The sequence below is a fragment of the Solanum verrucosum genome, unplaced genomic scaffold (assembly GCF_900185275.1).
Source record: "Solanum verrucosum unplaced genomic scaffold, falcon-dt-bn FXZP01000235.1, whole genome shotgun sequence".
Lineage (NCBI taxonomy): Eukaryota > Viridiplantae > Streptophyta > Magnoliopsida > Solanales > Solanaceae > Solanum > Solanum verrucosum.
Window position 1 is genome coordinate 3272254 of NW_026019948.1, and position 24627 is coordinate 3296880.

Below are 24627 nucleotides of genomic sequence, written 5' to 3' on the forward strand. Positions count from 1 at the left end.
GCCTTGAATAGCGTCAAATAAAGTACAAGTTTGTGATAAAAAAACTTATTCCTTTATCCATGCAAACAATCGCTTCAAAATCTCCGTTATTAGCCCCAAAACATACCATTTATATTATTGGGCCCGTGCCCGTGCATAGCACGGGCAACATTACTTAGTATAAGATAAATAACACAGTAAAAATTTATATAAACACTTTTTATATACTTCTATACATGTTTATACAACTTTATACATTTATGTACAATACATATATAATATTGTGTATGGTACAACAATAGACTATGCGCAAGTAATGCAAAAATATGGACATGTTTTTATTTTTAAATCAAAATAACAAACATAAACAAAAAATTATAAATTAAAATTCCTAACTTATAGCTTACATGTATAAGCCAGAGAAGCTCATATTACATAAACTTTTGTTATACATCATGATCACGAGGGTAGTAGCTGAGAAATTTTTCAATCAAGTGGTGTTATCTAACATAACTTCAAAAATATTACTCTCCGACACATAATCTTAAGCTAAAGTTATGTTAAATATATTAAAATATCTTTTAATTTTATGACTTTAAATATGACTCGAGAAAAGTTGAAATTAAAGTATTAAAAAAAGAAATCATTCTTCTTAGACAGATTTAAAAGTATGTCTTTTTTTAAAACAGAGGGATTAGTGGTGTTTTTTTACTCTAAAATACCTACAATGGAGCGATATCACTTGAATAATACTCTCTTAGTCCGTTAAAAAAAATTCTTTTCATAATTTTTTAATTTCAATATTTACATGTTTAAAATTATAAGATTAAAAGATATTTTTATTTATTCGATACATTGTTAATTTAAAATTCTTATTTATTTTTTTAACTTATACGTTAAAATGGAGTGCGCCAATTTTTCTAAAATATATACTCTATCCGTCTCATATTAGTTGATCACTTTTCTTTTTATACGCATATTAAGAAATCATAAATAAGAGGATAGTTTTACCAATTCACTTCTTAAGAACTTCTTTAGAACTTTTCAAACAAGTGTGAATACTTTAAAAAATAATTAATTGCAAGGGTAAGATGAGAAAAAAAAATCAATTTAATGTTTTCTCAATTTGATAAGGTGATCAATTAATATGAGATAATTATTTTTAGTATAATATGTCAACTAATATGAGATCGAGGTAATATTAATTTGATATAGATAGTGATGAAGCAAGGAATTGTCTATTCCACATTGGTCAGTTCAGGCGTTACTTACTAGACTTGATGAGTGTATTTATTTTATTTATTATTTTGATAGCTAACTAGATAATTCTAAAATTTGAAATTTTATCATATTTCATTCTTCCTATATTAATTGATTATTATACTCACTAAATATAGTCGTTATATATCAGTGGTTTATTTTACTAAATCAAGAAAATATTGATTAAATTTTTACTATATTATCCTTGTAATTATTTATCTTCATATTTATAATTTTTTAAGCGTCGATTAAAATGAAAAGTGATAAACGAATATGGGGCGGAGGGATTGCTAGAGTGTGTCACAAAAGCCCATCAACTTTTGCCCTTTTTCAACAGCAAACTCCATTGGGTTCTTGATTTATGACTTAAATTAGGCTTTTCAATAGTTTTGTAGCCATTAAAGCTTCGATTTTGACGACTTTCATTTCTTGCATTTGCTCAACTAATTATGGCAAATTCAATACTCATATCTGGAACTCAAAGTTTCAGTCTTTGTAATAGAGTTTCCCCAAATGGGTTAGGCTTTATTGGTTCAGATTTCAATGGGAATCAATTTCCCAAGCTGGGTTTATCAAGAACCAGTTGTAAAATCAAAACCCTAGCTCCAATTTGCAGTATTTCAAAATCTAGGCCAGCTTCACAGCCAAGATTCATACAGCACAAACAAGAAGCTTTTTGGTTTTATAGGTTTTTATCTATTGTGTATGATCATGTGATTAATCCTGGGCATTGGACTGAAGATATGAGGGATGATGCACTTGAACCAGCTGATCTTAATGACAGGAATTTGACTGTGGTGGATGTTGGTGGTGGCACTGGTTTCACTACATTGGGTATAGTTGAGCATGTAGATGCCAAGAATGTTACAATTCTTGACCAATCTCCTCATCAGCTAGCTAAGGCTAAGGAAAAGGAGCCTTTGAAGGAATGCAAGATAATTGAGGGTGATGCTGAGGATCTCCCATTCTCAACTGACTATGCTGATAGATATGTATCTGCTGGAAGGTTTATGTTGCTCCCTCTTTAATTTTTGTGGCTGTTCTTTCGAGTTGCTTAGAGTATACTCCGTTTCAATTTGTTTGCCTGGTTTTGATAAGACTTTTGAATACTGTGGTCTTAAACTAAAGATATGTAAAATGTACCAAAATGCGTTTACATTTGTGGCCTTAGACGTGAAGTGGAAAATTGAAATTAAATTGAAATGGAGGGAGTAGTAGATTGCATTTGGGGTTTTGGATGTTATAGCTAACTTAATCTGATAGAATGGTGTTAGCAGTAGCATTAGTCTTAGTGAGTACCGCTAATTTTGAATCTGCACGTATTTGGACTCAAAGTTCAGTCCTTGTATGTTAATATTCCAAATGGTTGAACAAGATTGATTGTTAGATGATTTTTGAAGGAGTAATGGGCATTTTCAAGCGCGGTTTGTGCTTCTCTGCCCCTCTTGACCTGTTTTGGATGGTATAAACTGTTGGAAAGCTCTATGCATGTGAAAGAATATGAGAAAAATCTATATTGACAATATGTAAGGTAGTATTCATAAGTCATGGATAATTTGTATGGATACTCTACACAGAACTAATAAGTACATATTTTTGGCAGTAGATAGGTGCATTGATTTGAGTTTGATATTTTCATTCTTTAATTGAAAAAGCAAAAAAGATTTTCTGGAATTCATCATAATAAAGTTCCTTGATCACCTTTTTCCTCTCAGTATTGAATACTGGCCGGACCCACAACGTGGAATCCGAGAGGCATACAGGGTTCTGAAACCTGGAGGAAAGGCGTGCTTAATCGGTCCTGTGCACCCTACCTTTTGGTTGTCTCGTTTCTTTGCTGATGTGTGGATGCTCTTCCCTAAGGAGGAAGAATACATAGAGTGGTTTGAGAAGGCAGGATTCACAGACGTCCAACTGAAGAAGATTGGCCCAAAATGGTATCGTGGAGTTCGAAGGCATGGGCTTATCATGGGATGTTCTGTTACTGGTGTTAAGTCTACACCAGGGGATTCACCACTGCAGGTAATTTCTCATGTACCTCAATCAATGCTCTTAAACAAAATTACTTATTCAGGAGTACATAATGTACTTTTTTCTGATCTGATGGTTTTGTTAACATTGTATTTTTTGTCTTGTTTCTTCTATTGGGGAAAGGGGTAGTTGTTCGGGTGAGCAGTCTGTAACATCTTGATAAAGTTTATCATTGTGTTCCCCATGATATATGAGGGAACCGAATTTGCTCAAGCATATTACATCGCCGTAAAATGTTAGAATGCACCTTTAACTTCTTAGCAATTAACTGAAGTCTGCTGAAGAAAGAATTTTGATGGAATATACGTTTAGAGAAGGGATGATGATAGGGACGGAGCTACAAGCCTGTTTATGGGTTCAACAGAACCCAGTATTAGCTTTGGCCAATACCTTGTATTTGTGTTTAAAAATTCACTTAACATGTATAAATAATTTATCTAGAACCCAACCCAATAAGATGTCTTTTATATAAACTCAAAATTCTAGTTTCGTTTCTGATGATGATCTAGCTAACATCATGACTTAAAAACAAATAGCTATATGTTCACCATTTACAAGTTCTAATTGGTTGCCTTGGAGTGAACTTTGAATGGATGTTAGGCTTTTCCTGCATCTCCTCTTATCTCACTGGATTCTAGAGCATGTTCTTTGCCTCTTTTTCTTTTTATAGTTGGTAAAAAGTGTTTTTACAAGTTTGTTCACTCTTATATTTACCTTGTTGTATGCAATATCGCAGCTTGGCCCAAAAGCAGAAGACGTGACAAAACCTATAAATCTATTTGTCTTTATGCTGCGGTTCCTTCTGGGTGCAACGGCAGCAACATACTATGTTTTGGTTCCTATTTACATGTGGATTAAAGACCAGGTTGTTCCTAAAGGCGAACCTCTGTGAGAGACCAAGCAACTTACTAATTACTGGCTGATCCTTGTACCGTTGCATCTGGTTCTAGTTAGCATTTCAAGAATTTTCCGCAAATGACATCTTAGCTTGGTCGTCGATATAATTTTCCAAATGTAGACTCTACTCCTTTCCTATAGCTCTTTTCAAATGACTTCCAACCTTTATTATCTGAACCTGGTGAGTTTGTTCCTACTATTTGTTTTGCGGTAAATCCTTCCCATATCTTCAAAATAGTACCATGTTTTTATATATAACTTATATATTTTACATAAATATATATAATCTACCCCATACAATCGAAAAAAAAAAGGTTATTTAAGAACAACACTTGTAAAATGTTGCTTATACCATATAACTTGGAATTTTATCTTTTTCACATATTGCAAATGTTGCTTATACCATATGTACTTGTGTGTAACTATACTTTTATGAAGCATAAAATTTGATTAATTTATCCATCTATTACTAGAGACATATGTATAAGATTTAAAAGAACAAATGCAAAAACTGGATATTGCTCTTGTACTGATCGGTAACTTAATATCAACCGTCACGATCCAATTTACGGGATAGTACGCACCTACCCTATTCCTAACAAGATAGGTGAAGCGTTACCGTTGGCTTTTCTTTGCATCTCTCTTTCCGACAGAAATTCTTGTCCTACTCTATCTAAAAAGCTCTTGTACATGCCTAAACTAAAGATCAACTCAATTAAATTTATATTTTAATCCACCATTTTGTAATAGTGAAATCCTGAGTACGCATGTGTTAGTTAAATAATCACATTATTATCCTTTCTGGCTAGCTCTTTCATCAAATAACTAAGTTCAAGGGTCATCAAATGTCTAGTGATCAACAAAAATGATTGAGAATTTATGATTTCTTATGTTCAAAACTTAGTATATGAACCCAACACCAAATCGATAACTGAACTAGGGTGGCAAAATCAAACCCAATCCATTTGAATTTGAATAGATTATTGACCCGCACATTCATTGGCTCAACCCATTTCAACTCATTAAAAATTAAAATTGGGTTGATATGTAACCCAAATTAACTCCTAAGAAATCTTGTCAAAACATGAGGGTAAATAAGACCCTTTTTCCATAAATAAAACATTCAATGTCGAACTGCTAGTTTACTGAAGCACAAGATGATAAAATTGAGTTGGCAATCCCCAGCTAAGCAACATCTGATGAAACAAGGTTTAAACCTAGGCCATAAGTTTTCTGCAAATTTAGTCAGCATGAAGGGTACACAGATTAGTTTGTCCCGGTGGGACTGATATCCTCATATGAGACTAGACCCCTCTGTCGAGGTGGGGAGGTTGATCTCGAACTATTAGGTGATGCAGATCCTACTTTCCCACTGTGCTTCCTTGGAGCAGCAGCAGGAGATCGAGGAGTTGTAGAGTCGCGGCTTCTAGATCTTGAGGCTGACCTCCTAGTCGGAATAGAATGCTGATCATCCACACGAGGCCCAAGACGAGACTTCAATCTGTCACTGATTGTCTGCCACTTTTCTCTGGGGGAAGGACTGCGTGAAGGGCTCCTACTTCGACGACTCTCACGCCTAGGGCTGTGAGAAACACTCCTACTCCGACTCCTGTGCTGGTATCTAATGAACAAAGAAAACGAAAAGGGGGTTAAGGGATGTGAAGTCATTTTTACATGCTTATAATCCTAGAGCCAAAAGAGTCTACCAAAAACTCAGATATCATAGACAGAATATATCGAAGCACTGAAACTTTGGATGTATGAAGAGACATTCAGAACAAAAAGACCAATAGGCAGGGACTCAGGAGGAAAACCTGGGGGGACTTCTGCCTCTTGGTGACCGTCTGTACCGTCCCTCTGGAGAGCGACCAGAATAGCTTCTATAGCTTGAGTACCTAAAAAGATAACAGTGTATTTTAGCATGCACAACAGACTTGCCCCTCTCACAGACATTTTTACTTTTGAACTCGCTTTTACCTATCACGATTCCCCTGAAAATTTCTCCCACCCTGGTAATAAGGCCTGTAAGATGAACGCTCAGGAGATGGGGTGCGATAGCGTCTTGCAAATGAATAACGATCAGTGAAGCCACGGCCTTTACGGACTCGTTTTGAAGTTCCATCTGGAGAACGGTTTTTGGATAAATCCCTGCCAGGACTAGAGCGAGATGGCTGAGTAGCTTTTGGTGAAGGACTTTTTGAAAGACTTCTCTCCTTTGATTCAATTTGAAGACTTCCACCATTTTGACCAAGTCTAGCAGGTACTTTTTCTGGGCTCATACTTCGACTGCTCCTGCGGCTGGGTCTTGGCTTTCCCTTAGGACTTGGTGTTGCGCTCCTGTTTATCATGCAAAGAGAAAGAATCCACTTCGTGAAGATATGTAACTAATATGAGCAGCCACAAAAACAAGTGCCACATCATAAAGCATTCAGTAAAGCTAAGGAAGGAACCTGGATCTGCTCGAATTATCAGATTGATGATTTGTGGCGAGAGTCCTGTCAGTTTGTACATCTCCACCATGACCATTATTTGGAAGCTTACCGTTCTTAGATATTTCACCCTCTTCAAGATTCTGTTGCTGCTTCAAAACAGCTTGTTCTTTGACAGGGTTTGATGATTTCTTCACCAAACCTGTAACATAAGATCAACGAATAAATTGGTAAATCTGCTTATAATTCATGTTTTTCCACCTCCATGAATAAACTAGAAGTGACCTTTTCGTGCAGAAATATTGGGCCTGCCATTTTCATCATCGGAGCTATCACTGCTGCTGCTCATGCTCTGACTGTCTGTGTCACTAGAACTCTCAGAGCTCCTGAATGCAATGAAAACAAAATAAATCTACTGAACCAGCAATCAAGTACAGCTTAATAACACAGATAAGGGCCAACAGTTAATGGTACCGCTTGCGTCTCGATCTTTTATTTCGATGAACTCTTCTACTAGTGCTCTTTCTGCCTTTTTTCTTCCCATGTCGACTGCTTTCTTTCTTAGTTGACCTCTTCCTCTTCTTACGCCTTTCATCACCTGAAGAACTAGAAGAATAGGAGTCCAGCTTAGAATCTGAGTCAGAGTCGGAAGAGGAATCAGTATCTGTCTCAGAACTGTAAGAATCAGATGAAGAGCATCTCCTCTTTTTCTGTTTCTTTCTATTGGTGGATGATTTGCGTTTCCCCTTTTCTTGACTGTCTGAATCATCATCAGAGGAAAGAGCTCTCGCGGACTTCTTATTTTTCCCTGGAGGCGAGGCAAAAAATATATGAATGAATAACAGAAAAAAGACCACACAACAATCTCTTATAGATAAGGCAGTAACACTGCAGCAGAGTAGGACATCTTAGTCTTAGAGAGAGAAAATCACCTTTCTCTGCTTTGGATGTATCATTACTTTTCTTCTCAGACATTTCGCCACAATCCACAATTTTCACAAGCCCAGATGGCTTCCCACTGTCTGTTCCCAGCTGTTCAATTTTCTTCACTAAATCCATACCCTTTACAACTTTCCCAAAAACAACATGCTTCCTGCAACAGAAATGTAGATGCATCATGATAGGAATTAGGTATTGACACACTGTTATAACCAAAGTTATTTATTTTCCTAGTAGAGGATTTGGAGTACAAGCCAAGAGGTATGTCAGGGTTCTTAGTGAAAGACAAAACATGGTTGAAACTAATGTGCACTCATATATATCAGATAAATACCCGTCGAGATGGGGAGTTCTCTTAAATATAATGAAGAATTGGGATCCATTTGTATTAGGACCACTATTTGCCATCGAGAGAAGACCAGCCTCGGTGTGGGCAACTTTGAAGTTTTCATCTAATGGAGAAAAAAATTACCATCAGCATCAATCATATAACCACTTATTCACCATTGAAAACATATATACTAATCTACCTGGAAATTTCCCTCCATATATACTCTCTCCACCAGTGCCTGCAAAACATTAAAAGTTCGTGCCTTACTTGTCTGGGCAAGAAGTTGAAGTTAAAGATCCTCTGCACCAATTGACGGTCAGGGCCCAGAAGGAGAAAAGCATACCATTCCCTTTGGAGAAATCACCACCCTGTAGAAAACAGAAAGAGGTCATGGGACTGATGAAGTATCCCCAATATATGGACTAAGGGGGAAAATCTAGAAGCCTAATGTAGATTGCGGAAGAAACAAAAAGGCAAAAAAGGCTATATTTTTAAATGACAATTATAGTCATCAAACCAAGCCCAAACAGCTCATGAAGTCAATCAGCTGATATTCACCCCTATACAATCAATTTCTCATTTGAAATAAATGACAAGTACAACAGATATAGATCTACACTGCTTCACAAGAGATCCATAAAATCTGTAAAGCAACCCCTTCTTAATCCCATACATTAGGAGAGAAGCTCAAAAAGATTTTAGACCAGTAAGATGGGGATGTATGAATTAAGAGTATAATTTTGTCTATGCAGAAAAAAGAAAACTTGTGAACTTCAAACCCATATTCCGGAATTATCACATATCAAGCTGGAGGATACAATTGCTCTTCCTATGAGACCCAAGCTTAGGTAAAATAAATATGAAGGCACATCCATTCCTACATTGTTTATTCTCAAAGGATAAAGAATACAAATTTCAAAGAAAGAGAGAACATACTTGTGCCATAAACCCTTTTATTACACGGTGAAACAAGCATCCTTTGTAGTGCAGAGGTTTTCCAGTAGATACTCCAACTCCCTTCTCACCTTCAAAACATAACATATCATTGAAATCACAAACACTCATAAGATCAACTAATTATGCTTGTGAAATCGTGCAAGCACTGAAAAGCCAAAAAAAGGAAAAATATATTAATGTAGAAAAGAAAATAATGAGAATAATCAAACCCATGCACAATGATGTTATACAGGAATATGTGATTTCTTAATGATTCGGTGCACACATGAAAAGGAAAATATTCAAGCGGGATTACATTACCCAATCCCACCCTTGAAATTCCGGAAATGGTTGGACTATAGCTATTATTTGTTCACATATATTATCAAAAAGATTGTTGAATGGATCCTTAGTCTGCATAAAACTCTGGGAAATTTGCTTGGGTGAAAAGGCGGGTAAATGTAGTTCAATGTTGAGTCCATGAAATCATACTTTGATTGATTAGAATGGGAATTCAAAAAACACTAGACAGACTCCAATATTTTGGAGCATAATTCTGAATGGTGTTACTAGGTCTACATTATGGCAGGGGTTTATGATTTTCATTAAGGCCATGGGATTTCATAAAACAATGGATGGTCTCACAATTCCAGAGCAGCATAATGATGGTATTCACTGATTTACAGAAGATTTTCCTTTAGGCCCCTCACAATGATGCAAAACTTCTATTCCACTAATTAACACACATTAGAACCTTTGCTTAATTCCTATCCAGACTAGAAATATGACAGAGATGGAACTATAGAAGTTTTTTCCTTACCTTTTTTCTTATTTCGGGGGGAGGGGTTATGAGCGCCTCAAGGCTCAAACTAAGTACCCAATTAGCACAAAGCAAATAAAGTTTCGAGCAATATACCTGTGCAGAGCGACCGGAAATTTTCTGCAGTCCTTGGGACAGTATCTGCAAAGAGCTGCACATTTCCAAAAAAATAATGCTAATTGGAACATAGGACATATCAAAAACAGTTACAAGACATGGTTTCATATGGAAGAAAAAGGAAAAATATCCAAGGAGGAAGAGATCCATGAAGGTTGGTAACATTTAGTTCATATATTACCTCAATAACAATTTTTTCTGCAGTATTTCCATCAATTGATACATCTAAGAATACAAGAGGGTTTTTCTTCTTACTCATCCTGTACCTCAGGCCGTAATGATGCTGAAATATCATTTCAAGTTAGAAAATATTCTGAACAAAAGAAATTCGTAAGATGTCTTAGATTGTTAGATCAAACAATATAACAATCCTCACAAATATGGAATTCTTAGTCATAGGTGTCATAGAGGGCGGGTGGTAGAGGATGACAGGGAAGCCACAGGAACATGTGATATACTTTCCATGCATAGACATAAGATTGGAACAGAAGTCTTGGCAACCATCTTAAGAGGAGTCAACGACTACTCAAATCTCGAATGAGACTCTATCTACCACCATTTGAAACTGACAAAGTAAGACAAAGTGCATCCTGCCCAACTCGTCCAGACTTGAGCAGGTTGAGTTGGGAGTAAATGCAATTATCAGTCAATTCACGCACAACCCAAATTAAACCATAAAGGAAGTTTGTCAAGTACAAAAAAAGATCATCAACAACTTCAAACATTTACCCTCTCTATAAAGAAAAAATAGGCAATTTTTCTTAGTTGATTTGGTAAATGGTAACAAGGAAATTATAAAGCAGACAATAAACTAAAGAATGTTAGAGTTGGACAGGCTGAGTTATAATCCATTTAGTCCAATTTGACTCGAGCCAACTTTGAACAAGGGCACCATTTTAACCCGCCTAATGTTGACCTAGCCTGCCCATTTGACACCCCTAGTACTTCGTTACTTGTTGAAACTATTGCACTTCATTGCTTACAGTAAGTAAAAATTGACTCCTCACTAGCTCACTCCTGTCACGTATGGAAATTATGCTTAGGAACGAACCAATTGTAACAATTGCCTATCTGTAGTATATAATGTTAAACCTTAGCATGTCTAATACCACCTCTGCATCCAAACAATTACAACTACTATTGAAGTAAAAGCAAACAGACACAAACACACACACACACAGAGGTCTTAATAAACCCATCGAGCAAATACATTTTACGGGAAAAAAAGGGCAAACACATTTAAAGAGTTTGCCCTTTTTTTCCCGGAAGATTTAAAGAGGTCTTAATAACTCCTACGTGACTTGTAAAATACAAAGCCCAATGGGAAAACACATTCTTCTTTCTCCCGACTTCACACGCGAGGAAACACCTCAGTAAAAAAAAAAGCCCTAATCTCTCTGTAAAAAGCTTTGTTCAGCTGTGAAAAGAAGAGAACTCAAGTGAAGAGTTGATCTTTTCTTTTCCAACAATGATTATTAGATCTCATGATAGTGAAATACCCAATTATGGTAAGATTTTAGAAAGAAACACCATCTGGGTTTATATTAAACTAAAAAAAAAAGTGATTTTTCACTATAAGTTGATTTCGTTTCTCATTCTTTAGTATATTTACTACTCTACTATAAATATCTACAACTCTACTATATGATTCCAAAAAATGAAGACCAACATCGGTTGTGCTACATTGGCGGGACTGTTTCAACCTTAATCAAAGGTCTCAAGTTCGAGCCAGGGTATGGAGAGAATCGTGTTAGGAGCACCACTTCCGAATGGAAGTCCGGGCTCCAATGCGAGCTCTGGACATCAGGTGGGAAACCAAAAAAGGAAAAAAAAACCCTAAGAAATGAAGAAGACAAAAAGAAATAAAATGTGCATCAATCAAGAAAGCCATAGCACTGTCAATTGAAATTCATACCGTTAGAAAAATTGTTTGTACCGTTAGTTTTTAACGTAGTTATGTTAGAGAGACCAAAAGTGATTAACTTAAGTTAAGGGATTAAAAATGTTCGTTATATTCGAAAGACTAAAATGAATCTAGTCCCATAGATAAGGGATAATTCTAGCCCAAAACTCAAAAAAATTTCCTTCAAACAGAACACACCCTAAAACCAAATCACTGCAACCAAACCAATCTGGAAACTATCATGCACAGAACACTGAAGAAAAAATTAATGAAAAAATAATCAACTTTTTGCTAATGGAGAAAAAGGGCAAACGCCTAAACCCCAATTCGCAGCAGCTAAAAACTCAGATCAACAAGAACATTGTAAAAGCGCATATGATGTAGGAGAAATTAAGAAAGATTCTCTTTAAATCTTCTGGGGAAAAAAGGGCAAACTCTTAAACCCTAGTAATAGTTCACAGGAGCTATAACTCAGATCAACATGCTTCACATTTTTTCACTGTAAATACCATAAATTTGCAGATGGGTGTGAACATAAAAACAAGATTTCATATCAGAGTAACAATTGCAGAAAAAAAAATAAAATAGCAACAAACAGAAGAAGAAATCAAGAACTTAAAAGAGTGTTATTTACCAACAACAGCAATTTGGGTAGTGCCCAAGTGAAGTAGACGTCCACAAAGCTGCGAATTAGCTTAACAAAGAGAAGCCTCCATTTTTTTTCTTGGAGGCGCGATGGAAGTGATGAAAACTAGCGAGGTTGTGTTTGTGTTCACTAGTCTTTATCTTTAGTATACATATACTTACCATACGACAACACAAAATTATTCTATGTTATCATAAAAAAAAAAAGAGAAGGAAAATTAGGTTTAAAATGGTTAAATTTTCAAATATTGGTAATATTTGAAAAATTACCAATAACTTGCAAGAACAATTTTTTGTTAATCATATGGATATTATTTATGTTATTAATATATATGAGTTAAATCCGTAAAGTCGAATTTTTTTGCTTAGAATTTTATCATAACTAACACGTGCTTTGAAAAACAGAGACACACGTAATAGATAGTAATATTTTTGAAGTAGAGATAACAAAAAAAAAGATATTATTACAACAAATTCCTTTCGAGTTCATTTGTAATGGTTTGTGAGTTGTTACAGTTATCTCTCCCCTAGAGATTCAATGTCCTCGTTGAGATTCGCGCTATCATCGTATTAGGGGAAGAACTAGATTTAATGCCATCTATAATTGTTCAGTCCCAATTGTCAAAGTATTGTCCACTGAAACTCGACCGTTGGAGAAGTGGGCAGATAGTCGATTTCAAGACTTCTATTTAATGCTTTCATTAATTTTGCAGGTTTAGCCACTTCAAAATTTGGGAGATTGAAGTTTTAAAAAATTTAGACTTCTCGTCTCGAGTTTGACTTGCTAAAGCTTATATATGTCTACGTGTCAAACTCCAAACATGTTTAAAGTTAGATTTATCAAAAAAATTCAGATAAAAATGTTTGAAGTTCGACTTGACAATTTTAAATTCAAACTCTTTAATCCTAAGTTTGATTTAATAATCTAATTTAAGATTTATATATCTAAATAATTTGAACTAACAAGCCTTGACATATTTTACAAATTTGAATTCAAATTTCACACTTGATTTTTTCAACCCACTTCAAATTCCAACCTCAAAACTATATATAAATTCAATGTTCATAATATTTTGTGTCAAATTTCATTTAATCCTGGTGCGAATTTCTTTATTGTCAGTGTTCATGAAACTGTAATGAATCTTTGTGTATGAAATTCGAAATACGTTTTAATTTCATAGCTTCAACATGTTTTACAATGAATGTGAATCTACTACAGTTGTTGAGATCTATTGACAAATTTTGCTTCATTTCATATGCTAACTCTACGATTCATGTGTGGGATCTTGAGCAATAACATGTATCAATTCCTACTTTATGAAAATAAAATGATCGACGTAGAGACTAATGAAGTATCACCGACAATGATTAAAGATAGAAAAAAGAATCAAGGGAGATATAAAATTCGTGAAACCATCAACAAGTCATGTTGTTACATGATCCGATCTTTTCTCGATCAGAGCAATATAAAAGTTATTGCTAGTGGTTCACGATCCAATATTCTTCACATAGGTCCTAGATCTAGGTTTATTCGCATGAAAAAATAGAATTTTTGGAAATATCAATGTTAGTTTGGTTGTCGCAATAAATAGAAACATTGTTAGAAATCTAAAGGCCAAACTTAGAAAAAAGGTGTAACAACTAAATTAACTCACAGTGCCCAATCTAAATGTTGTGTCAGCTTGAACTTATATAAAGAAAAAAACAACACTAAAAGCATTTAATAAATGTCACGTGAGCAAAAATTCAATTATTTGGAACAATAGTACACACTATGACTATATAATAAAAATGATTTTGTTTCTTACGGAAAAAACCCCAGTAAAAAACACATGAAAACTATAATTAATGAACTTTTTTTGTACAAACCAAAATGGAGTAACAAATACAAAAAAAAGAAATCCATCTCATTTATCTTCCAAATCACCTGTAACATTTAGCAAGACAATCTAGCAAGTTTTCTCCTCATGATCTTGTGTAAACTCATTCTTTTGAGGGATGAAGGGTCATGGCGCTTAGTTGTTAGCTTATTCAGACTTAGAAAAATATTTTCATGAGTATATACAGTTATGTACGAAAATAGGTAGAAGACTTGTTCAAAGTCTTCTAACCTTATTTTCTCAGGCAATTGTCCATCACAATCTTTGTTATGATTATAGTGTTTCACATAATTGTTGATAAACTTCATAACGTCACACGAATTCTCATACAAAGACTTTTCTTCATAGTTGGAGTACTATTTTGTATGTTCAATAACATGGTGCATGTTCACATTATATTACTGGAGAAAATTGATCAAATTCCTCAAGCCAATGACGAAATCAGGACGAAAAATGTAACGGTAGAATTCCATCAACTCGTTCAATTCTACCGTTACATTTTTTTAAAAATAGGAAATTTTTTTCTATTGTCAAACATATGGTTGAATCATAAATATATTTAGACTTCGTCTTCAACAAAGTTTGTGCACAAGTATTTCTTAACTTAACGTTGTCATAATAGCGCGTAAAATGTTCCCAATTCAAGGTTATTCAACCTTATCAACTTGAGTTTGAAAGAAAATTTTGAGATTCTTGACATTCGTAAATTTGCATTAGTAGAAAATGGAGGTATGGTGAATTCATTTTCACAACATACTCAATTAAATCTTTATATTGTTTAAGATCTTCTTTATGGTCATAGTAGATCCATTGTCTCATTTTTCTTCCGCATACTTATTTTTGTCATTCATTTATTTCAAAATCATAGGTTCCCTTTCTATATTATCATGAAACAATTCAATGAAATCATCGTCTTTACACTTGAAATTGCAAAGCCTAGTACTCAGATCACTCCCAACCTAGGACTCAGATCACTCCCAAACCAAATATCATCACATGTTTTCATGTTTTCTTTTGAAGATTCTCCTTATCAATGTTATTGCTAAAAAAACTCTTGTTTAAAGTATACATGACTTTACCTACTATCCTAAAAAAGGAGAAATTTATAGAATAAAATTTCAATAGTAATCGTAGCATCATATATTTAGCTTACCGGAAAATTTGTCTAGCACCATCACCCAACCTATGGCTATTCTTTTGATTTTTCTTCTAGCAATACATATTTTCTTTTTGAATAGGCTTTTCATTCGCTCATCAAACAAGGTGAGTGGTTCAATGTGTTGACACCCAATTTTGACCCTCCCCGATAATAATTAATTTTCGAGCTTCTTAATTTTCAAACGATTTAGAATAATTGGCTTTACAAAATTCGAATAGTTTCAAGGTTATTTTAAGAAATTTCAGTCGATTTTTATAGTATTTTGAATAATACATATATTTCATATATATGTAATTAGTATATTTTATAAATATTTGAAAGTCACATCAAAAGATTTCTATATTGTTAAAATAAATATTTTATTAATTTAGTTTTAGTTTGAATTATAGTTTTAATTTTGAATTAATTACTTTGTATTTTAATTAATTATTTTATAATTAAATTAATTATTTCATTTCGTTAAGATTAAAGAGCTCATAGTTTAATTACATTAATTCATCTTTTCATTTTTGGTCAAATTTGCAAATTAATTCTATTTGACTATGATCGAGACTTCGATTGTTTATAATTATAATTCTTTCTGATTGCAATTGTAGCCACTTCTCACCTTATCTTTAAAACCATTTTGGGCCCTCATCTTTCAACCTTCCAGCAACCCAAATCCTAGACGTTTGCAACAGCCCAATTCCAAAGACTCAGCCCACTTCCTATTCTCAATTCCATTTCCTCATATTCCAGTTCATTCTATCAACTTTAACCCAACCCAATTTTCAGTTCACAAAGAGAAACCCAGAAGCTCCCAACGTTTAGAAAATCCCAAAAGCTTCATGTTAACAATGACTTCCATCGTCACGACAAGAACACGACATCAATAGTGGATACACAGAAAGTAGCAGCAACGTACACTGCGTGAATGCAACATCGACAATTTTCCCTTCAACGTTCACAAGAGAGACAGGCGACGTCAATTGGAGTGAACGAAACAGCACACGACATGTCACGCCTTGTACGCATACAACAAAATGCAGTGTTTTTCTTGCCTCCTTCTTCAACGTCCCTCTCCATTCGTACATGCACCAACAAAAAACACCTGCCAGCACACGTTTTTCATCTTTGTGGCCTTAAGATCGAGCCACGTAACTCCCCAAGGACATTGAATCGATCAAGGCCACCCACCTTACTCCAATCCGTTTGAAATTGTGAGAATCATTTGGGATATTCTTTTGTTTTGGATAGAATTTGGATTTTGAATTTCAAAACTTGTGGGCCTTGTTTATCCGAATGTTTCAGCCCTTTCCCCTCAATTCTGAACCCTAATTTCGTCTATAAATATCTTGTTCTTTCACTGATTTGGGGGTTGGATTTTTTGGGAACAATCAATTTTATACTCAAGAAATTTTAGACGTTTTCTCTAATTCTAAGTCGTGCAAAAATCTTTGTTCGAGTCTGGTTTACATTTCTTGGTCAGCTACTCGAGATTAAATCCGTGTGAGAGGTCGATCGCTCCGTTCAACTCGTTTGGTCTCAGTTCTGCTACCCGGAAAAAAGTTACTCCTTCCCCATACTATTCTCTTCATCTTCTTTTACTTTCTCATGGTGTTCTTAGTGTAACAAGGTCGACACTTCGTTGTGGTGTTGCTGTTACTTATTATCGAATATTAATAGCTTGCTTATACTATACACATGTGCTTAGACGATTTCATGAGATATTTTAGTGTCGACTCAAGTTTTCTACTGTTCTGTATCTAATGTTAGTGTTTCTCTGCCGCTTTATTCGATTTTGTTTCGTGGTTTTACTTCTCGAATCTGTTTCTTGAATGTTGTTGAGTTTGCGCCATGGCTTAATATTTGACGTCATATTTTTTTTTCTTCCACTTCAAGTTGGATGAATGAATCAAGACGTCAAGATTTTGAGTTTATTTATATCGTTACTTCTTGTTTTTGAATCTTTGAATTGATTGTGGTTAAACCTTCCTACTTATGGCCATGCTCTGTCTATTCGAAACTCAATTTCTTCTGTTCCTCATTTAAATGTGCTCATTGAGGTGTTACTTTTGTTTGTGATATATCGTTTGTCTATTTTCTGTATATGTTCGCTAAGCTGGTCTGTTTTCTCTTCGTTTCTCCTCCTATAACTGATGTCAATAGAGTCTCATTTTAGGAAAATCATGATTTACACTCCAGATTCTTTTGTGTTTTACTATATGCTCTCTTAAGAATAGCCAGAGTCAACATGATTATTTTGGTTTCAAAAGCTATCTGGTAGCAATCCCATTCTCGACATGAAATGCGTTACATTTTTATTTATTTTTTGATAAAAGATTTCGTCAACTTGCTTAAATCAATAGGTTTATGAAGCTTGCATTCTCTGTAATAATTTTGTGAAGTATTTGCTTTTAAGTTACAGTTGGATTAGCCTTCTATCAGGAACCTGACTGGATTTGTCTCTAAAAATTACTTAATTGGTTTCGACTCTCCTATACTCATTCAACTTGGTTTTAACTTTTATGTTCATACATATTGCTACATTTCTTGATGTATAGCATGGTGTTTTCTTTTTTTAAAACGTGACATTTCTTTTTTGTGTTTCTTTGATTATGCTAAGTGGGTTGGTTAAGTAAAAATCTGGTACTTTACTGTCAAGCTGATTTTGTTGTTAAGTTTTGATTTCTCATAGATATTTGTCTTTTTTTTTTCTTTTCTTTGAATGTCGGAATTTATTTATCTTGATTTTCCGGTGGTTTGTTTGTGCTCAGTTTCCTTGGAAATCATGTCTTGGATCAGTTAGCTCAAATTTGAAAGCATGATTATACGTTACTGTTAAGTTGTTTTTATTGCTCTACCATCAACATGTTTGGTTTTCTTGTTGATCAAATTTTTTTCTTAGTCTTTGTTATGAATATTGTTAATCCTTTTCTTTTCTTTTTGTTTCATGTGATTTTGAGTGAGTTCATGGAACTCTATTGCCCTTACTTTTCATTTCAATGGGCCATGGAGGCCCTATTGCATTTTCGCGAGTCATATTTAAATCCAAATCCCAATGGACTGAGGCGTACAGGTTCAGGAAAGCTGAAATACAGAGGCTGAAAGTCAAATTTTTGGTGTTTGAAAAGCCTGGGAAAGGGCTAATATACTTGATGTATAGGTATACAGTAAAAAATATTACAGTATAAAGGTGCAAAAATATGAAAATACAGGTTGAAAAATGCAGAAATATAAGGTGAAATCGAAATATAGGTTTCGAAAGGCCCAAAGTAGGTTAGATACAGGTCGTATACGCCCAATATACGCAGAATATATAGGGAAGTGAGCCAAAAATCCAAGGACTTTCAGTAGCAATTTGTTGGTGAAAATGGGTCCAAAGCCTTACTTGAAAATTTGGACCCATCAAATTTGGGAATTTGGGCAAGATGGCCCAAGTTCAATATTCTCTCCATTTTCCTCTTTATTTTTTTGTTATTGTATTGACTAACAATTTATTTGATTTTGGTTTGACTTAATTAATTCTCAAAGATAGTCATTTCTCCTTTTATATTCAAATTAAAATATTTATATTTTTACTTAGCTTTATTTTTATTTATTGTCTTGTCAACATATGAATTATTTCCCTTAGAAAGTTCCCTTTAGTTTTTCCCTTAATAATAAAAAATGAGTTTTCTTACTTAGTTAATATTTTTCAAGTTAGTCAAATGTTTTAGTCAAATCGTTGGTCAACCGCAAGTTAGCGGACATTCCGAGGGCCTAACACCTTCTCGGAATGTAAATTGAACCCTGAACCCCTTTGGATTTTCAAATGGTTTTATTCTGTTTAAATATTTTGAAAAAATGATTAGTTTTTTTAATTTCTTTGAAAAAGTTAAGTGGCGACTCTATTTGGAAAATCGATTTCTCTTCAAGTCATAAGTTTAGTCGATTTTTCAAAAATAAGTAATTTTTTATTTTTTCATAAAACACAATGACCACACTTGTTTTTTTATTTTTGTTGTTTGTAATGATATGTTTCATCGTTAGCGGGATTGGGGGTCCGATTGGGCCGCTATAAAAGAGTAAGTTACTGTAAATGTAGGAAAAAACCTCAAATCACATATTATCATCCTATAATGTTTTGGAGAAGAAAAATGGTAATCTAGAACAACTTTCAATAATTTTTCATCAAGAATCTTCATAAAAGTGAGCAATTCGATCCTCTACTTTTGTAGTTCGATTTTTAGGCCTTAAGGAAATATAATTGTAATCATATGGAACGGTTTGAATTCATTCTAAGGTGCACAAAATTTGGATTTATGAGGATTTTAGAATGTAAGACGTTAAGCTAATCTTAGGAATATTTGTTCTTGATTTATTTGCCGCAATTCACTATTATAAACCTGAAGTTGGTAGTTGTAGGTGAATTAAGGGAAAACCCTTAGTTTGAGTGGAAGATCATGGGGTTGTCTTAGAGTAGAATTTTGATATAAGCTAAAAATATTTAGGGCTATTGTGTTGTGTTTTGTACTTGTATTATTATTTTAGACAAAAAACAAGTTAAAAGTTTCACAAAGGGGTCAAAGTTTGCGATCTGACTTCTGTAACAGTTATTTGGCGCCCAAGTAGGCTAGGTCTTCTTAATTGAATAATTTCGACTTTTTTTCCAATTGATAATATTTTGTTGATTGATAGGAGGTTTCATACGTATAACTTTAGGTCAATAATTTAGCTTGGTTACTCTATTAAAGGTGTTTTAATGTAGTTAAATTTTATTTCCTTTATTATGGAGTCTCTTATCTAAATTGATTAGTGATATATTTGAGGTAACCTTTGTTTGATTAACTATATTGTTGAAGACATTATGCCAGTAAGAAATGATTGTCATACTTGTTTAAATTTTGGTTTATTTCTAAGTTTGGTTCCTTTTGTTTGTTAAAAGTCATCTGATTAAGACTATGATTTGTTTAACTAATTGTGTTTCCTAAAGATATTAATAGTCTGATTTCTAAGTCACTATTTGCATGAAAGAGTCCATTGGACTCCATCTTTCCTTCTCTACATCTTGAATCGAATCATGGAGGCTCAAGTTTGCTTATCCCCGTGCCTGCCTCGTCAAAGAACAGAAGTTAATATGAGATTAGAAGCTAAAATACATAATCAAAACTAAATTATAAGTGTTTGGAAGTCTTAAAATGGACTGTATACATTCAGTATATATCAGATATACATATTTTCATATTGTGATATACAACAGTATATAGTTGTTATACAACTGATATGCATAAGGAATAGGCCGAAAACTCATGGATCTTCAGCAACAAAGTTGGGCTTTAAGTCCAATAATTTGGACAAGAGAATTTGGGTCAAGGTGGCTCAAGTTCATTATTTCTTTCATTATTGTGATTGTTGCGATCCGATTTCGAAAACTAAAGTTTTGAAGCCAAATTTCACAACTTTGGCAATTTTGTTAAGTTTTGGAAAAATTACATTTTGGAAGTCGCCACTTAATTTTAGGAAAAAATTAAGAAAACCATTTAAAAAGGGTTTTTTTGAATAAAACATTTTTTAATGAAACCAAAGTCTTGGGTAAGGATTCAAATAATTCTCTAAGGAAGGGTTTAGGCATCTTAGAAAATCCGCTAACATACGGTTGACCGCCGGATTTAAAGTTTGGCTAATTTTATAAAAAAAAAAGGGTTACTTATAAAAATCTTGTTTGAAACTTAGATAAAAATCTTTTGATACTTTGCAAAATCTCAAGAATAATCCTACCTTAAAAGTTTATCTATAGTCAAGTTTTTGAACTATACAATTAATTCAAACTCATAAACATGGATTAGAGTTTTTCAATAACTATGAAAGAACATGAAAGGTTCTTAAGTTATTCTAATAAGCTTAAATTGTTTAACTTAAAATGAATTTTGAAAATTTAAATACTTAAAGTAGACAAATAACAAATAGAACAGTCATAAAAAAAAAACTCCCGAGGATTCATCTAAGTTAGATATGAGAAGAAAATGTTAGCATTCACAATAAACAAAACAATAATGAGGATATAAAGTAAACAATGAATAAAATAACTGAAATTTCCAGTCCCTATTCGACCATTTTGGAGGCTGAAATGTTAAATCTGCCGCTTCATCGGTTAAGGGTTTTAACCCAATTTTGCTCCTCATTTAAGCTCTTTCGAGCACTGTTGCTGCTGATTATTTTTATTGAACTTTTAAGTCCAAAACTTCAATTTTTAACCCCTTTGGGGCTGCTGCAGGTTTGCCTCTGCTGGTGCCTACTTTTCCGACCTTTTGAGCCGAAGAAAATGCTATTATTTAGCATTTTAAGGCTATTGCCACCCTGCTGCTACTGTTTCTATTAGTTTGGGTTTTATCCCGCTAATATTAGCTTTCCTTTTACGACTCCGATGGAGGTTGACTCAAGAAGAGAAATATGCAAGAGAGGGGAGTCTGAATGGACTCGAATGAGAGAGTGTTCATGCAAAAGAGAAAGAGGAAATAAGAATTAGAATCAATACAAAACAATGTTAAGTTAAGCTAATAACTTAATATGCCTATGATGACTGTAAAGGTGCAAAATTTAAAGTATCTATTCCTATTAAGATTTAACAGTACATCAGCAATCATATTAGGCATTACAAGCAAACATCAAATCTAAAAAAAAACAGAGCTTCCTCTATTTCAAATCAATGTATACGCATAATATGTCGCTCAAATTTATTGACAACAAATCCTCGAGTTCGAAAGGATTTCAAAGGAAACATGGTGAGTTAACTTGTTGCCGAACCGACCAAAATAACAGATCATATGACCATTAGTAATTCATAGTTTCTCAAATATGATAATATGGTGAACCAGACAGATTATCAAAGCAAAGAAAGCTAAACAAATATATCCAAACTCAAACTAGTCTTTAAAGCAGAGGATTTTAAAAGGTAGTTAGAGCAAAAGACTACCACAAGAAGCTTTACGAGGAGATGAGCAAAGAACATTCCATACTAGATAATACATCTCAAATAATCAGTTTAAGACACAAAATGGAAGGGAACTGCTCAATGAGCTCACATTTAATAATTAAAAAAAAAAGACACCGACATCTATTTTGAGAAACAAAGAAATCTTGAAATAATTTGCATTATATGGAGGAATTAAAAGAAAACTTAACCAACCAAACTTAAAAAAAAGATATATAACCTAAGACAAACAAGAAACTTCTTATCCATTTCTGATACAATCAAGAAAACTAAAACTATTAAGAGCAAATCGCGGGTATTTAAAAAACTATTAAGACAAGAAATAAAATACTAAGACCTTAGTTTTAAATCTAATTAACCAATTTACATATTCAAGTTTCCAAATCACTGAACTGTTAACCATAACAGGTAACAAAAATTTAGCATCTACAATAGAAATTAACACATAGAGTAGGAACTATACTAAGCAAGAATAAATAGTATAGACCAGGAAGCTTAACAACATAAAAACAAAGAAAATTATGAGACTAAACCTATATAAAACAACAAAGAAATCATACTATCTAAATGCTCAAACCGACTAAAAGAGAGAAAATAATTTACCTTTTGCAGAGCAGCGAACTGGAACGAAGACGGCGAGCAGAGGGCAGCGAGCTTTCACCACCAAAACACGAACCGGACAGCGAACTAGAAACCTAGGCAGCAACTAAAGGACGGAAACTAACTCTTCTTTCTCTCTTTCAAGTGTATTTCCTATAAATCCTATAGTTATTTTGTTGTATCGTTCTCTTTCTTCGTTTTGAATTCTCAACCCTTCTCTTAGTGAAGAACCACCACCTTTTCAGTGAAATAATAGGGATACTTATAAGGAAAAACTAAGGTTCGGAATCTGGAAAAAGGGCTGAGAAGTTGGATAAGAACAAGGCCCACAAATTTGAATTCCAACTCCAATTCCCAAAAAAAAAATAGAATTCTCACAATTTCAACGGATTGAAATACAGGTGGACGATCTCGATTCACTTGGGTGTCCTTGAACTCGATGTGGCGTCAATCTGTCCGAGCAAGGACGATTTCCGCGGCTGGAAAAAGCTGGAACAGTACTAGGCGTACTGTTTGTCGAGGGAAAGGAAGAAGATGACGAGAATAAAGCTGTGTACCGCCTGTACGCGTAGGGTGTACTGTTTCATCTATTTGACGTCGTTTGCTGCATATTGTTGATGTTGTATTCGCTTATATGTTCACGTCATCTGGGATCACTGTGTATTGACGTTGTTGTCGCTTATGGGTTTCTTCGCGTGAAGCTGAAACGCGATGGGGTCGGTTGGTACTGATGTATTGTTATTGTATGGGTTAAAAGAATTGGGTTTTTGATTAAAAAGTTGCGGGGTATTTGTTATAAGAGTTGGGCCTGGGTTATTTATTGAATTGGGTTCTGAAAATACATCAAAGAGGCCCAAAATGATATAAAATTGGAGGTGAGGATTGGCTAATATTGCAATTGAGAAACAATGAATTGCAATTATAACTATGGAAGTTAAGGACTTGGTCCTTTGACCATATCTTAAATAAATTGCAGGCGATATAAATTACGTATTTAATTAATTATTAAGCTTCTTAACTTTAACAACATCAAATAATCATTTAACATAAGAATTATTTTGAAATAAAGAGAGTAGTAGTTATGTACTCTAATTGATTTTTGAGGAAGTAAAACGCACACTTAGTTAAAACTCTATTTTTAGTAAAACTATTTTTCTAAATATTTATTCAAAGTAATAGATACATAAATTTATATATTATAAGTATATGAAGATATATATATATATATTTTATAGGAAAATGACCAAATTGTCTTGAAAATGGTCTCGAAAGATTCGTAAATAATTATTTTAAATTGTTTGAAATTAAAGAAGCTTGAAAATTAACTAAATTATGAAGGGCCAAATTGGGTGTCAACAACTGCCCCTCGTTTGACTGGGATGGATGAAAGACATCCGAGACAAATGAAATTGACGAATCCAATTTTGTCCGTCCACTAATTCATTTCTTTGGAATGGTGAATGGCAAGGATTTTGAGGAATCACGACCGGACCCTAGTATTCATTTTCCTACTTATCTTAGGTTAAATGAGAACGCAGGCCACTAGTAGTTCAAAAGACGCTTGATTTATCGCACAATTCTGGAAGAATGCAAAAACTATTTCGATGTCGAAGTATGGAGAGACCGAAATGCTCGAGAACAGAGTGATGATAGAATTTTTGGAGTACAGTCGAGTTTTCAACTAATTCCTCCTACATATCCCTAAACTTAGGGAATCAAACTGCTTGTAGTTTGACTCAATAGGTTGAA

The 24627-nt window shown here is 34.0% G+C and overlaps 2 protein-coding genes across 2 annotated transcripts; one reads left to right on the top strand and one right to left on the bottom strand.

The window, feature by feature from the left end:
- The first annotated feature begins 1590 nt into the window (after positions 1-1590).
- Positions 1591-4382, top strand: LOC125813327 (2-methyl-6-phytyl-1,4-hydroquinone methyltransferase, chloroplastic-like). The gene is made up of 3 exons (XM_049492825.1): positions 1591-2245; positions 2955-3261; positions 4007-4382. Exons 1-3 carry the CDS (start codon positions 1689-1691, stop codon positions 4160-4162), a joined length of 1020 nt encoding a protein of 339 aa, XP_049348782.1. The 5' UTR covers positions 1591-1688; the 3' UTR covers positions 4163-4382.
- Positions 4383-5198: 816 nt separating this feature from the next.
- LOC125813221 (peptidyl-prolyl cis-trans isomerase CYP63) lies at positions 5199-12409 on the bottom strand. Its single transcript, XM_049492703.1, has 14 exons — positions 12277-12409; positions 9921-10022; positions 9719-9773; positions 8803-8891; positions 8210-8234; positions 8066-8104; positions 7870-7987; positions 7529-7689; positions 7071-7404; positions 6882-6982; positions 6618-6798; positions 6145-6504; positions 5982-6062; positions 5199-5788 (listed from the first exon to the last, which is right to left on the bottom strand). The coding sequence occupies exons 2-14, from the start codon at positions 9996-9998 to the stop codon at positions 5434-5436; spliced, it is 1977 nt and encodes a 658-aa protein (XP_049348660.1). The 5' UTR covers positions 9999-10022; positions 12277-12409; the 3' UTR covers positions 5199-5433.
- Between the last annotated feature and the right edge of the window lie 12218 nt (positions 12410-24627).